Raw genomic sequence first — 15,705 nt, forward strand, 5'->3', positions numbered from 1 at the left:
GGTCTAAATGCTTAGTTTTAGTTTAGTTTTAGAAATAATTTTAGTTTTGTCATATCTTTTCTCTTCTTCTCCGTCGTATTCACATAAATCCCAGACAGGACTCTGCTGCTTTCTCCCTACTTTAGTCTCCATGTTTCCAGCTAGAGTGGGGAACAGAAGATGACTTAACGACAAGTGACGAGAAGTGACAGACTATGAAGTTCCGTATGATGCTGCTAGCTAAAATTGCTAGAGCGAAACAAATCGATTTCGTATCAATCCGACATAGACAAAAATGAAGGGAATTTTATCCATAATTTTATACATTTTAGTTAGTTTTGTAAGCACACAACATAGTTTCAGTTAGTTATAATTTTTTTCTTTTAATTATAGTTTTTATTTATTTCAGTTAACGAAAATGTTTTTTCAATTCTAGTTTTCCTCATGTCGTTAGTTTTCATTTACGATAATAACCTTGCTGTGAACTGGAACAAACTGAACAACAACAAGGATTTGAATTATGGCCCAGTAGTTTTTGTTTTGGGGCTCGTTTTTTGGTTTTTATTTGTGTTTTGTTTTGTTTTTTTTAATCAGTCCAGCTGCTTTTTGGCACCTGGTTGAACTTCAAAAAGGATTGCACAGTGAAAACTCAGTAAAAACAAAAAATGACAAGGAAAACAAGTGTAAAATAAAAAAAAAAATAAAAAACACACCCAAACCGTCTATTTTTATAGTGAGCCATTCTCAATCACTGCTTTTGTGTTTTGCCCTCATTCAGGGTTCCTTCTAGGGATGTAACGATATGAAAATTTCATATCACAGTTATTGTGACCAAAATTATCACGGTTATCATTATTATCGCGGTATTGTTGAAATGTGCTCAAAATGTTCAAAAAGTACTAATACACACACTAAAATAATTTAACCAAGTTGTATTTTGAAATAAATAAATAAAATAACATGCACAATGTATTTTCTGTTGGCAGAAACATTAAAATATTAACATGTAAACATCAAATATATAAATGTGCATTAAAGATGGCACCTTATGGCCATAAGAGATATCTGCACTAAGGGTGGGCATTGATAGGATTTTACCAATATCAATGCATTCATCAATTCTGCTTACCAATCCAATTCCTTATCAATTCTCTTATTTTTTCCTGAGTGTTTTTTTTGAGTGGGGAAAAAAAAAAAAAAAAAAAGAGTTGGACAGGTCATAGTGGAGGTCGATTGACCATTTTACAGATCAAATTTGAGTTGTTTTAGTTTCTTTTTCAGAGAGAGAGAGAGAGAGAGAGAGAGAGAGAGAGAGAGAGAGAGAGAGAGAGAGAGAGAGAGAGAGAGATGCGTGCCTGGAATGCTGCTTCTCCAGGCAATGAGCAATACCGTGAGTTTTCGAAGTGCAGTAATCAAACATGGTTATCATGATAATTAGAATTTAAACGGTAATACTAACCATCAGCAATTTTACCGCGGTTTACCGTTACACCGATAATCGTTACATCTCTAGTTCCTACAAGTTAAATTTAAGACTTTTATAAGACCTTTTTAAGACTACTTAGAACAGAATTTAATGCCCATTTCAAGGCCACACTGGCAAAAATGTGTGACCCCTAGAATGTAGGAAAATGTATTTATTTACTCCAACGTCTCAATTTCCCCCGTTCCGAGCCATTTTTCACTGGGGGGTTGCAAAGTCAGTGATAATTGGTTCCTAATTTCAATATAAATTGTTGGATTGGAACGGGTAGAACTGAGTGGGCTAACATTACTTTCTTTGTAGCTTCAAGACTTTTTTTTTTTTGACACTTAGTTTTTATTAGTTATTTATCATTTTGTTATACAAAACATAACAAACAACAGTCGGCAATAGACAATAGTTATAATCCAATAGCAAAGATAATTAAAGCTGCAAGCAGCATTGGGCGGGACCTCGCACCGGGCGATCCGCCTCCCCCGCGATCCGCCACCCGTGACTGTCGACGCCTCAGCTCCACTCACACCTCTCCGTCCCCATACCAGTTCCCATCCTTTAGTGTCTGTCCTCCTTACATCTGTACAGAACACCAGTGACCCTCTGCTGAAACCCCCATCACCTTTAAAATGAGACTTTTATTTTGGAAACCCTACTGTGTGTATGTGCATTTGTTTTTAATGTGAGAGAAAGAATCAGTTTGAAAAATGAATTGAAATTGTATGAATAAGTGAGTATAAAAGTGATGATTTACCACATTTAAGGCTTTTATTTTGGAAAAACCCTATTGTGTGAGGATGTGTGTCTGTGAGAAAGAGTACTTTTGAATGAAGAAACATTGTACAAACAGTTGAGTGTTTGGTCATAAAAATGAAAAGAAGTTATGTAATAGACATTTTGTATTATTCTTAATTTTGGTTTTATTTTGAAAAAATGTACTCCGTGTACTTTTGAATGTGTGCAAAACTTCCAATATCCACAATACAATGCAGTAAAACCTGTTTTAAAATAAAATTAAAAAAAAAAAAAAATTTTGGATTACCTGGGACTTGAACCGGGGTCCTTCGGCTCCATAGGCAGCTACATGAACCACTGCACTACAGAGAGACATGTGAAAATGGGCACCAGCAAGACTTTTATAGGGATTTTGCCATTTGGAAAAGTGAAACTAAACATAGTCTTCAAAAAATCGCTATAATTCCATAACCGTAGGTCGTATCTGAAAAATTCTTTCACTTTTGGATTCTGCAGACTTGTGGGAATTCAATGAGGTCTAACTTTTATGTCAAAACTCTGAAATGAATAAGCAGTAATTGCAGAAACGTAGAGTAACTTTCAAAGGCAGATTGCCAACTTCCTGTTGGAGTTAGCTCATGAGTGTCAGTGTATGATTTGTCGGGCTCAATCAGACCAACATTTTGGCATTTGTTTCATGTTTCTGTGACATTCCTACTGGCTGCTAGGGCAGATTTTGTGTGTTTTTTAGTACATAGGTGGCGCTACAGAGTCCATTTTGGCACCCAAGGGGTTAATTTTTGATATTGTATGAAAGTCTTCACCAGCCATGACATACATGGCAAATTTGGTGAGTTTTGGAGCATGTTAAGGGGGTCAAATGGCAGTCTAAAGTGGAAAAAGTATGAAAATAAAAGAATTGTTATAAATCAAAAACCGTACATCCTATCTCAAAAATTTTTGCATGTGAGCATTGTGCTGAGTCCCATGAACGTGTAGATATGTCACATGTCAGGAAAAACTGCAAAGTGAAAAATGAGTTCCAAACATCACAATTTTGCGGGCTTGTAAAAAAAAAACTAAGACAGTTCCGGAAAAAGTGAGAGATCACTTTTTTGAGGAGGTTTCACTCTATCTTTTGATGCTTTTTAGAAGTCAATATGACAAACGGTGTCATCGGAGTTAGTTTTAGAAATTTTATTTTGAAAGGCATATTGCGAACTTCCTGTTGGAGTTAGGTCATAAGTGTCAGTGGATGATTTGTAGTGCTTCATCCAACAAGAATTTTGGCACTGGTTTCATGTCTGTACGACATTCCTAGTGGCCACTAGGGCTTTTCCCATTTTTTTCACATAGGTGGCGCTAGAGAGGCCATTTTGGCACCTATGGGGTTAATTTTTACATTTTATCAAATTTTTCGCCAGGCCTGACATGTGTGCCAAATTTGGTGAGTTTTTGAGCATGTTTAGGGGGGCAAATTCCAGTTTAAAGCGTCACGGAAAAATAATAATAATAATAATAATAATAATATTAAAGCTGCAAGCAGCATTGGGCGGGACCTCGCACCGGGCGATCCGCCTCCCACGCGATCCGCCCCCCCGCGTGATCCGCCTACCCTGCGATCCGCCTCCCGTGACCCTCCACACCTCAGCTCCACTCACACCTCTCCGTCCCCATACCAGTTCCCATCCTTTAGTGTCTATCCTCCTTACATCTGTACAGAACACCAGCGACCCTCTGCTGAAGCCACCATCACCTTTAAAATGAGACTTTTATTTTGGAAACCCTACTGTGTGTATGTGCATTTGTTTTGTATGTGAGAGAAAGAATCAGTTTGAAAAATGAATTGAAGTTGTATGAATAAGTGAGTATAAAAGTGATGATTTATCACATTTAAGGCATTTATTTTGGAAAAACCCTATTGTGTGAGCATGTGTGTCTGTGAGAAAGAGTACTTTTGAATGAAGAAACATTGTACAAAAAGTTGAGCGTTTGGTCATAAAAATAAAAAGAAGTTATGCAATAGACATTTTGTATTATTCTTAATTGGGGTTTTATTTAGAAAAAATGTACTCCGTGTACTTTTGAATGTGTGCAAAATTTCCAATACCCACAATACAATGCAATAAAACCTGTTTTTAAAAAAAAAAAAAAAAAAATTTTAGATTGCCTGGGACTTGAACTAGGGTCCTTCTGCTCCACAGTCAGCTACATGAACCACTGCACTACAGAGAGACATGTTAAAAATGCACCTGCAAGACTTTTATAGGGATTTTACCATTGTGAAAAGTGAAACTAAACTTAGTCTTTAAAAAATCGCCATAATTCCATAACCGTAGGTCGTATCTGAAAAATTCTTTCACTTTTGGATTCTGCAGACTTGTGGGAATTTAATGAGGTATAATTTTTTTTTTAAAAGTGTGAAATGAATAAGCAGTAATTGCAGAAACGTAGAGTAACTTTCAAAGGCAGATTGCCAACTTCCTGTTGGAGTTAGCTCATGAGTGTCAGTGTATGATTTGTCGGCTCAATCAGACCAACATTTTGGCATTTGTTTCATGTTTCTGTGACATTCCTACTGGCCGCTAGGGCACATTTTGTGAGTTTTTTAGTACATAGGTGGCGCTACAGAGTCCATTTTGGTACCCAAGGGGTTAATTTTGATATTGAATGAAAGTGTTCACCAGCCATGACATACATGGCAAATTTGGTGAGTTTTGGAGCATGTTAAGGGGGTCAAATGGCAGTCTAAAGAGGAAAAAGTATGAAAATAAACAAATTGTTATAAATCAATAACCGTAAATCCTATCTCAAAAATTTTTGCATGTGAACATTGTGGTGAGTCCCATGAACGCGTAGATATGTCACATGTGGGGAAAAACTGCAAAGTGAAAAATGACTTCCAAACATCGCAACTTTGCAGGCTTGTAAAAAAAAAACTAAGACAGTTAAGACTAAGCTACGAGACCACTTTTGTGCAGAGGGTTCACTCTATCTTTTGGTGCTATTTAGAAGTCAATAGGACAAACGGTGTCATCGGAGTTAGTTTTGAAAATTTTATTTTGAAAGGCATATTGCGAACTTCCTGTTGGAGTTAGGTCATCACTGTCAGCATATCATTTTTAGTGCTTCATCCAACAAATATTTTGGCACTGGTTCCATGTCTCTACGACATTCCTACTGGCCACTAGGGCAGTTACCGTTTTTTTTCACATAGGTGGCGCTAGAGAGCCCATTTTGGCACCTATGGGGTTTCTTTTTTCATTTTATCAAATTTTTCACCAGGCCTGACATGTGTGCCAAATTTGGTGAGTTTTGGAGCATGTTTAGGGGGTCAAAATCCAGTTTAAAGTGACGATAGTATAATAATAATAAAAAACGAACGAATAACAATAGGGCCTTGCTTGCAGGCAAGGCCTCTCACTGTGTGAGAGGGCCTTACCTTTCGGCTCGGTCCCTAATAAAAACGAACGAAAAACAATAGGGCCTTGCTTGCAGGCAAGGCCTCTCACTGTGTGAGAGGGCCTTACCTTTCGGCTCGGTCCCTAATAATGGCTACAGTTATGCAACAGCAATCAAGTTACACAATCCAATTTTTAGAGCAGCAGTTCACACAACACTCCCAGGACAATGGGACAAACCACACATGAATTGTCTTTAAAGAAACTAATCCATTTGCTCCACCTTCTCATGTAGAGTTCATCTTGCAGCCTTAGCATAAATGTTAATCTCTCCATTTTGTGAATTTCATCTATAATTTTCAACCAGTCCTCCAGCACCAGTGGATCAAGCTGAAGCCATTTTCAAGTGAGTTTTTTTTTTTTGCTGCTGCACCAAAGATTTTTAGAAGGTATTTGTCATTTATTGTCAAATCATCAGGAAGATTACCTAAAAAAAGTGGAAAAGTTGGTTGCTGTAATTTAAAACCTAAAATCTGTTCTATTTTTATTCCAACATCTTTCCAAAAAGTTGTAATTTTCATACAGGACCAAAAAATGTGGGTGTGGTTTGCCTCTGTGTCCCCACAACCCCTCTAGCATGTAGGAGCATTCAAGTTTCTACTAAACTTGTTTTGGCGTTATAAAGAACCGTACTACATATTTCCAACAAAATTCTCTCCAGTAGGCTGAAGAGGAGGTAGAAGTAGCAGATTCACACACATTGTCCGATTGTTCACATTATATAACAGTATTCAATTCTTTCTCCCATCTTTTTTTATATAATCTGTTGTGTTTCCTTTGCCTTTCAACAGGCCTTGAAAGAGCTTAGAAATAATAGACTTACATTGCTTCGAGTAATCTTGTGAGACCAGTTGAATTATCTCATTAATCTCTAAATTACATATTTTCAGTATGTTTGAAGAAAGATATTGTCGTAATTGTAAATACCTAATTTTTTTTTTTTTTCCAGTGTTTGAAAACTTGGTAAATTATTTTTATCCAATATCTTGCAAAATACTGGCAGCTTCAAGACTTTTAAGACTTTTTAAGCCCACACAAGAACCTTGCCCATTCCATAAGCAGTGGGGGTGCACTGAGCATGCTCAGATGTCTATGGAAAGCACAAGGTCTATTCTCTCAGTACATTTTGAAATTTTTCTATTGAACAAACGGTTGATTTTTTAGGACTATTTCAAATAAATCATACATTCAGAACAAGCACCACAGCCACGTTGGGGGTTAAAGGGTTTAAAGAATGGGCGATCCATCCTGCATGACAACACCCACCACTTCCACTCAGAGTTTCAGACCTTGCTTCAAGGTTCCCACTACAAACACCCACTAGCCAAAACTAGCAGATAGAAACACTCTTTCATACGTCCGCCACTGCACAACATACAAACATTCACTTTCAAACATAGGGGCAATTTAGAGACACCTACAAACCTAATCTGATCTGGACCTGGACAAACAGCACGCAAATTCCACCCAGAGCCTTTTTAATTCATCGTTTCATCTTAGAAGAAAAAATGCTGCTCATCTGATATTAAACTGAGCTAAGTGATGGGCCTGTAAATAATTATACTGAACTGAAAACAAACTGACTAATAGATCTTTAAAGGATGATATAATCAGGAGAAGGAAAAAATGAAAAGCCAATTAATGGGCAAATATCACTCCGTATATCTCCTTCCCGAAAAAAAATGCAACTCCCCCCAAAAATTAACAAGTGTTGATTCAAAACCAATTAGATGATCGGATTACATCTGATGATTAGAAACTGCATTACCGTAGACTTGATCAAGTTTGAAGTATATAACGAAACATCAATGAACTAAAAATCAAAATAATGATGAAAAAATCTTCGTACGACCAATTTGAGGAAATACATTCCTTGTTCCAGACCATTCCCCTGTTTTATTTGTAATGTGTTGTATGGTATTCCTATTATTAAACTGACTTTATTCGGTCTTAATGCTGCGGGACAATTAGTTATCCCTCAGGGGACAAATAAAGTTCTACTCCACATTTTGAGATAAGACTGCCTTAATCTATAAAATGTGAGAAAACTGCATGAGAAAATATGTACAGAGCCTCAGATGACTTTTTAGCTCTTTAACTAATGAGTACCCTAATCTCTTTTAACCAACAAAAACCCAAACGGTCACTGCCAACCAAAAGCATCTACTGATCTAAACTGTTTGATACCTATTGATCCATTAATCCTATCAATCCATGTAAATAATTGGTGTAAAATAGTTTGTCATCTTTTCGTGGTCATCAGATACGATCCATTTGGACGTTCAGAGGCTCCATAGTGAACGTGGAAACACCGTCATCTTCTACAACATTGATTCACCAGTAAAACCCAAGGAGTTGGATCAATAACAGTGGATGAAAACACTTGGTTTATGTCCAGTTAATGATAGATTTGCTGATAAAGCCACTTTTTCTTCAGTTTTCTCTGCGTCTGATTTAATAACCCTCAACTTTAATCTGAGCTTTTATGAACATCTACATAATCAGTGAATTAGATGCAGGAAAATACATGATTTTTACTGGAAAAACACAAAATATAGCGGATAATATTATAAGAAATGGTGATAAACCACTAAAGAAAAGTTATAAATGTAAATGTTTTGCTTATTTTTTTTCCACATCATTATTTTGTAGATTCTTTGTAGAGAAAAAGAATATTTTGGAACTGCCACAAAAGTAGCACTGGGTCTTTATGGGTTAACGGTGGCTGAAATATTTATCTGGAAATTGCTGGATGAAATGAAAATGTCTAATTATGAGTAGGGTTGTGTATTGGCAAGAATCTGGCGGTACGATACAAATCATAATACTATGATCACGATACGATATATCACAATATATCATGATACTGTTAAAAACACAATTTTTTGTTTGTTTCTTTTTTACAAATTATTATTTCCTGGAAGAATTGAATTACACCAGAAATATGCACAAATACTAAACACATTTTTATTAGATCACAACAGGACTTAATGCTATATCACAAAATGTTCCTGTGTTAAAACTTAAACAATGTTTTACAAACATTACAGTTTAAGATCCTGCTCAAATGTTCATATTCTATTAGTTCATAACTAACATCAGAACAGTATTTTTGTGCAAAACCAACAAAGGAACTAACATCTCGTTCTCAGACAGTAAAAAAATGCTTTTAGGATGCTTCAAATAACCATTATTTAATAAAACAGTGTTAAATAATAATAAATAAGTTATAAAAAACAAACAAAACCAAAAAACAAAAATGAACCTCCACAATATCCGCATTTGCATAAATACCTAAAAATATCGATACAGCGCTTTTTAATATCGATACAGTATTTTGAAATGAAATATCGCGATATATTGCAGAACCGATATTTTATAACACCCCTAATTATGAGGTGAACTTGGAACACTCAATCCTTCAAGTACTTTGTAATTAAATTACTTTGGCACCCTAAAGGCACTTTTACATCCCGTTCTTACCAAAACGAGGACAATGAACTCAACAAATGCAAAGAAGTTTTGGTTTGGTGGGTTTTGTTGAACTGTAACCTGAAGTGTGTAAACAAGACTAGATCTGGAAATAGGTTATCTGTCGAACACACCAACACACACACACAAACTGACAATCCCTCCAGGCGTTGTGGTGGCCCGCTGTGGTCAGTCTGAGATGTTAATTACCAGCGTGTCTCGTTAGTAGAATGTGCTTTACGCGGTGGTGGGCCTCGGCCACCCCACTGCTAACCCTGCTCTCCATTAAATCTCACCAATTACTCTAATCAGCGTGAAGAAGTGGAGCACTTCTTTGTAAAAATCGACTAATTAAGACACACATGGCTGGTCATTTACTGCGGCGGAGTCTGCTCTGCCGACAACGTCAACGTCCCAGGGTAAAGCCTTTGTAAGAACACGGAAAACATGCACTGAAGTTCTGTCAATCTTGTAAGAATAGAGACAAAATGTAAATATGGTTTAAATGCATCTTTTGTGGCACATGTGCATTTGTGTTTGTGTGACAAAGCTTTGGAGGCTAAGCTTCCTCTGTAGGCAAAAAACCCTGAGAGTTCAAACAGTTTGGCTCTCTCGACTGAAAAAAAGAAAAAATAGGTCAGAAGGAACAGAAATAAGAGAGGAGAGAGATTGTGGAGACTCATATACTATTCACTTTCACAGTCAACAAAAAGGTTATTCCAGGTAGGGTGGTGTTTCGTTATTTATGGTCTCCACACATCAAGAGCAAAAGGCTGAGGAGAGATTTTCCTCACCAGACTTGATTTCAGGAACCCACTGCTCCTTCTCTTTTCCACTGACCACCTTCGTCTAATCACACTCGGAAGATGACGAGACTCCGGGCTCTAATCATCGTCCTTTTGTTAGGGGGAAGGCAGTCAGTAGCTGCTCCATTCTGCGATCTTTGTTGCTCATCACTGTGGATGTGAATGATGAGATCAAAGGGGAAAAAATGTCTGATCAAGTGTGGAATCTTTTCTCATCACCTCAGAGTGTGATGACGCTCAGAGGTTCCTGCCACAGTGAGACGAGCCTGTATATGTTCAGAATGACTGCATATGCAATAATTACCCGAATCCAAACTTTCTGACATTTTACTTTCTTTTGTTTATTTGTTTATTTAAGAAGCAAACACAATAATGAACATCAGTAATGCTGACAGGTATGATAATAAATTACCACAATCTTATTGAGATTCTGGTGGTTTAACAGTATCTTTTTTTTTTCACGCATTACTATTATTGGGCCAATGAAGGAAGTCAAACACCCACAAGGGAATGAAAGATGCTAAAAATCCGCTGCAAGGACTATTTTACAGACTTTTTAAAAGATTTGAGACTTTTAAAACAGTTTTTAACTATCCACACAACACTTCTTTATATTTGAGATTTAATATTTGACGAGTGCATTTATTTTTTATATTCCGTGCATTTCCATGACAACTTTTATTCCTGGTTTAAACTGATTAAAGGTTAGATCCTATTTCAGATGCCCATGTAAACACCTTATTTCAGTTGAAAAAGAAAAGTTCGGATCAAATTTAAACCTGATTAAAGTCACTGGTTTAACCCACTTTTGAATCCGGTCTAAATTATTCCTCGGACATGTAAACCCTTTATTCCGTTTGGACTTTATTCCTGCCATTCTGCGCTGGCGGAAGAATATCCAATGCAGTCTAGTCTTACAAAACCGCTCCAGTGGGCTATTCTGATGGGATCTACCAGCCTCTAAAACCCTGAAGGAATAATTCACTACTTGTTTTTTATTCATTCATTTGTCATGCACTAGTGAGTTCGATAAGTGGGTAAATCAGTTTGCACTGCAGTGCACCTATTGCCTTGTTCTCGCAGCCCTTCCGTTATCTTAGCTTAGCCTAGCTTAGCATAATGGCTTCATTCCTATGGTCAGACGTAGCCAGGCTTTTATAGGTGATTTGTAGTATTTTATTAATGATTTTGTGAACTTCAATTCTCCCTAATCATTACTTTAGTCCGCTGGGGTCAATATGATGACAAATTGAGGCTCAAATCATGGCCATGTGACTTACTGCAGTAAGAAAATCTGGGGAAATAAAAACTAATGCAGAGCTAAAATGGTAAAGCAAAGCTAATTTAATGCATGCATCCCTTTCAACAAAAAGATTTTCCAACTTCCGTCAACACACCAGTCCCAAGATTGTATGAGTGCAGTAAGTCGTGGATCTAAAGAAATAATTAGGGAGACTCGGATTTCACAAAATCACTTACAAAAGACAACAAATCACCTTTAAAAAACTGGCTACGTGTGACCATGGAAATGCAGTGACTATGCTAAGCTAAGCTAACAGAAGGGCTGCGAGAACCGAATAAACGTTTCTCATGTAAACCTTTATTCGGGTTTAACATTTCCACGTAAACAGAAGAGAAAGTACTTTAGTTCCGGATTAATTTCTTTTGGAAAAACAAATCAGATTTAAAAAACATCATGTAACCGTACCCATTGTGTTGTCGAGTCATGCAACAAAAGTTTGTTCTAGTGCATCTTTTCTTTTGCATGTGTCCTGGAATGATGAAAATGATAAAGTCTGTCTGTCTGTCTGTGGCTTATTTGGCTACAAGGGTACATAAAACATATTACAAAAATGATCACACATAATGAAAGGCAAATGGTTTGGGAATCAGAATGCATAAAACAATTCTAACTGTGCAAACCTTAGACTGTATATAGGCCGTGGATGGAGCCACTGAGTCATCCCCCAATTTATTTGATTACTGTTGTCGTGAAACCAGGAGTTTGTATTTTAGTCGTGGCAACGCTGGTTCTTTGGAGAGTGAAGTGAGCGTATTTGTACAAAGGATCAAACATGAACTTCATCTCCGGAACAAAGCCATTTGACGGTCTACAGCTGAGCCATGTTTGAGAAAAATATGTGTTTTATTCAGTAAACAGAACTTCTGAAAGTCCGACTGGGAGTAGACCTGTCAGTCAAAACCTGATACAGCACACACAGATGCTTTTGATTTACCCTAAAATCTGTGAAGGTTGACCACAGATCACTTTAAGATAAGATAAGATAAGATAAGATAAGATAAGATAAGATAAGATAAGATAAGATAAGATAAGATAAGGCTTTATTTATCCCCCTCTGGGGAAATTTCACAGTTAACAGCAGTGACACATAAAACAAGCAAGTGCAGAGAAAAAAAAGACAGAAAAACCACAAACAAGTTAAAAATGAAATATAAAGAGAAAAATGTGAAATTTGGTATTTATATAAATATTTAAAGAAATATAGAAGTAGAATTCAAATTAAATATTATTTACATTGCGGTTCACACATGCAATGTAAATATGTAAATAATGTTGTTGTTTTTTTTCCATTATTAATTAATTAAATGAAGCTGGCAAAAATTATTCCTCGGGAAAAAAAAATATTGACTCAATGTTGTCTCAGTCATCTCAGTCTATAGCAGTCAGGCCTTTTTTGAAGGCAGGACCTAGTGGCCATCAGTGGTATTACACTTTAAAATACCATCAACGCAAGCCTCGAGTCTTACGCCTTGGTTGTAAAATTATAATCATTAGTAAGAATGATACAAAGAGTTAATATGAGTCACCTCTCAACACATTATTATATAAATTAGTGCCTATTAAAGTACAACAGCTGTTTAAGCTTAAGCTACAATATGGTGGTATGTACAGAAAAATCCATATGACGGAGGTAATTAAAAGCTGGTATTCTTGTTCATGTGGTACATCATCCAGCGCTAAATATAAATATAAGAAATACATGTTGTAAACATACCGGGTTTCAGCAAATTTGCCTTTGTACATCTGTAGTCCCTGTGCGGGAAACAAAATATAATACTAATATACATCATGTTTGGGTTTGTCATTTCTGTCAACATCAGCTCAGCATATGAAAAGGTAATCTAAGGTACTCGTAAACCATCTGAGACTTTGCCAGTGGTTAAAAAAGAAAAAAGAAAAAAAAAGGCTAGGGCAGATGGGCAGGGAACTGCTTTTTCTTCACCATCCACACTTGTGTTAAATTTAGCCCCATTCTGGCACAACAGCAGCTGTTAAGAGCTCAGAGAGACGAGGTGGAGGGGGAGAGAAAGCAAAGGAGGAAAGAGATAATATTAGAGAGGGAGATGAGACGAGAGAAGAGAAAAGGGAGGTGAAGGAGGTGAGTGGTGAAGAGAAAAAGGAGGAAGAACGAAAATGAAGCAAGTGTCGGGGGTGTGAGAGGGATAGACAGATCAAGGTTGGAGAAGGAAGAAAAAATTAAGCAGAAAGGCGGTGAAGAGGCTATGACATGTCTACCACCAGCCTTTCAATCCCCCGTTGGATGTGTTGGGGAATGGGCCGTAAAAGAGGGGCTTCAGTGTGAGTGAGTGATAGAAGAGAAGATGGGGGAGGACAACCTCAGCTTGTCTAAACTCACAGTGCAGCACCAGGCTCTGTGCTTCTTCATCACTGTCTATCACTTCTATTCCTGACACCTCAATGTCAGGGAGAGTGGAAACCGACGCAGGGCCACTGACAGCAGGAGAGAGGATACTGGGGGAGGGCTCCGGCTCCGGATCATGTCAAGAGCGACTGAAAAGCAAACCTAGAGGAAATGGAGTGGGTGAAACCGGTGTGTGTGTGGATCGGCGTGTGAAGGCTGCGTTCAACCCTCAGGGAGTGACTGATATCATGCGTTTGCCGGGGCGGTTGTTTCTGCGTACACCCACTTTGTGTTTCACTGACCTGCTCCACCCAGACTCCAGATCCCTCCTCAGGGGCCCAGAGGATCATGGTCTTATCCATGGAAGCCGAGAGCAGACTGAGAGGCTGTTGCAGCTCATCGCCTGCAGGGGGAGACAGAGACGCACAGTCAGGAAAGCATCCATCTCACACACAGACCAAAACTTCCATCTCTTTCAGGAGGGGGTCGTGATGTCCAGAAGCAATGACGGATCGCTTTAATGTTTCCATGACAATAAACAGTTTTGAAAGACAAATTTAGGTTTCAATAAGAATATTACAACTACTTCCCTTCAAGTATTACCAGCAGCACCATAGTCCCTCTGTGTGTTTATTGCGGTAGAAAAATGGATCTAAAAACAACATATATAATAATGTCTATATTGCATTTTGCTGCTGCACATGTTGAAGGCTGAACTCATTTGAACTACGTTATGTACTTCTGGCTAGTAGAATCTCCAAAAAGCATCACGTTTTGTAAGACTATCACATGTTTGCAGCATTGCTGTCCTATGAAAATCCACATATTCCTTAGAAGTGAATTTTTCATAAGCTAAGAAAAACAGGCTTGTTTTCATCTTTGTGAGGCTGCGTTTTCCAGAGAATCAAAGAGGGTTTTTAAAGAGTTTATGTAGCTTAAGTAGTTTTCTCAGCGTCTAAAGCAGTGTTTTTCAACCATGGGGTCGCGTGGAATTCAGATGGGGTCGCCTGAAATTTCTAGTAATTGATAAAATGTTTTTTTTTAAAACTTACTGATAAAAAATATATGGTGAGTTGAGAGAGACAATCACAATACATAAAAGACATGACAAACTGTGAAGCTGAAATTGTGGTACTGTTTATCTGTCAAATGTTCATTGTAGTCAGTTTCAGATGCTGCAGCTCTTTCATAATTCATAGATTGAGTTCTTGTTCATTCAGTATTAATTGTCGGCCTTGTAAATACAACCTGGACTGACTGTACATATCCTGACCAAGGAAAATAAAATTCTCACTTTGTGCAGTAATCTACACCTGACTTTTCTGCCTCATTCCATAATAATATACATTATATAGACTAAATGTGGTCTAAAATTAATGTTTATATGCAACATAGTATAGCACACTATTACATGATCAAAAACAAATTAATTGTAGCAAAAAAAATGTCTGTTTTGAATGTCTGGGTTTGCCAGAAATTTGTGATGTTAAAATGGGGTCACGAGCCAAAAAAGGTTAGGAACCACTGGTCTAAAGTAACATTTAACTCTCCAGTTTACCAATAACGTTAGGGCGTATTTTGTGATATGCAAGTATTAAATTATGTAATCTGAAACACTGACAAGTATCTAAATCTGTGAGACAAATGTAATGGACTAAAAGTTACAGTATGTGCCTCTGAGATGGAGCAGACTAGAAGAATAAAGCTGCATAGTTGGACTAAAGCACAGTACTATTGTCAACTACCGATAATAATGAAAGCAGGAAGAACATGGCCATTCCATCAGTTTGGAATGCAACGGAAGCCCAATCAACCTATTAATCATATTATACTGTTCTCATTTACAAACAACAATGATGAATCACAGACGAGGTGAAGTCAACCGCTTTTGTTTCAATGTTTGCCATTATGTGATGTTATACTCTGTGATACTCACACCGTTATATTTAATAGACAATAACACTAAACAGACAAAGCTGTGATCTCAACTCTTGGCCAAAACTGGGATTACCACTCTCAAACATCATCATGCACCTTTACAACATGATGATGTGTGATCCACACAAAGGCTAGAATAGGTGTGAAGGGATGTTGATGAAATAAGCTTCCAA

At 37.3% G+C, this 15,705-nt stretch overlaps 1 protein-coding gene across 1 annotated transcript in view; it reads right to left on the reverse strand.

Annotated features, from left to right (window-relative positions):
- The window catches only part of elp2 (elongator acetyltransferase complex subunit 2), a 67,407-nt gene that overhangs the window by 36,921 nt on the left and 14,781 nt on the right, over positions 1-15,705 (reverse strand). Inside the window, exon 10 of the mRNA XM_030148132.1 lies at positions 13,897-13,997. Within this exon, the coding sequence (XP_030003992.1) occupies positions 13,897-13,997 (101 nt within the window). The remainder of the gene's footprint in view (positions 1-13,896; positions 13,998-15,705) is intronic.

Source organism: Sphaeramia orbicularis, chromosome 11 (genome assembly GCF_902148855.1).
Source record: "Sphaeramia orbicularis chromosome 11, fSphaOr1.1, whole genome shotgun sequence".
In the NCBI taxonomy this organism is placed as follows: domain Eukaryota; kingdom Metazoa; phylum Chordata; class Actinopteri; order Kurtiformes; family Apogonidae; genus Sphaeramia; species Sphaeramia orbicularis.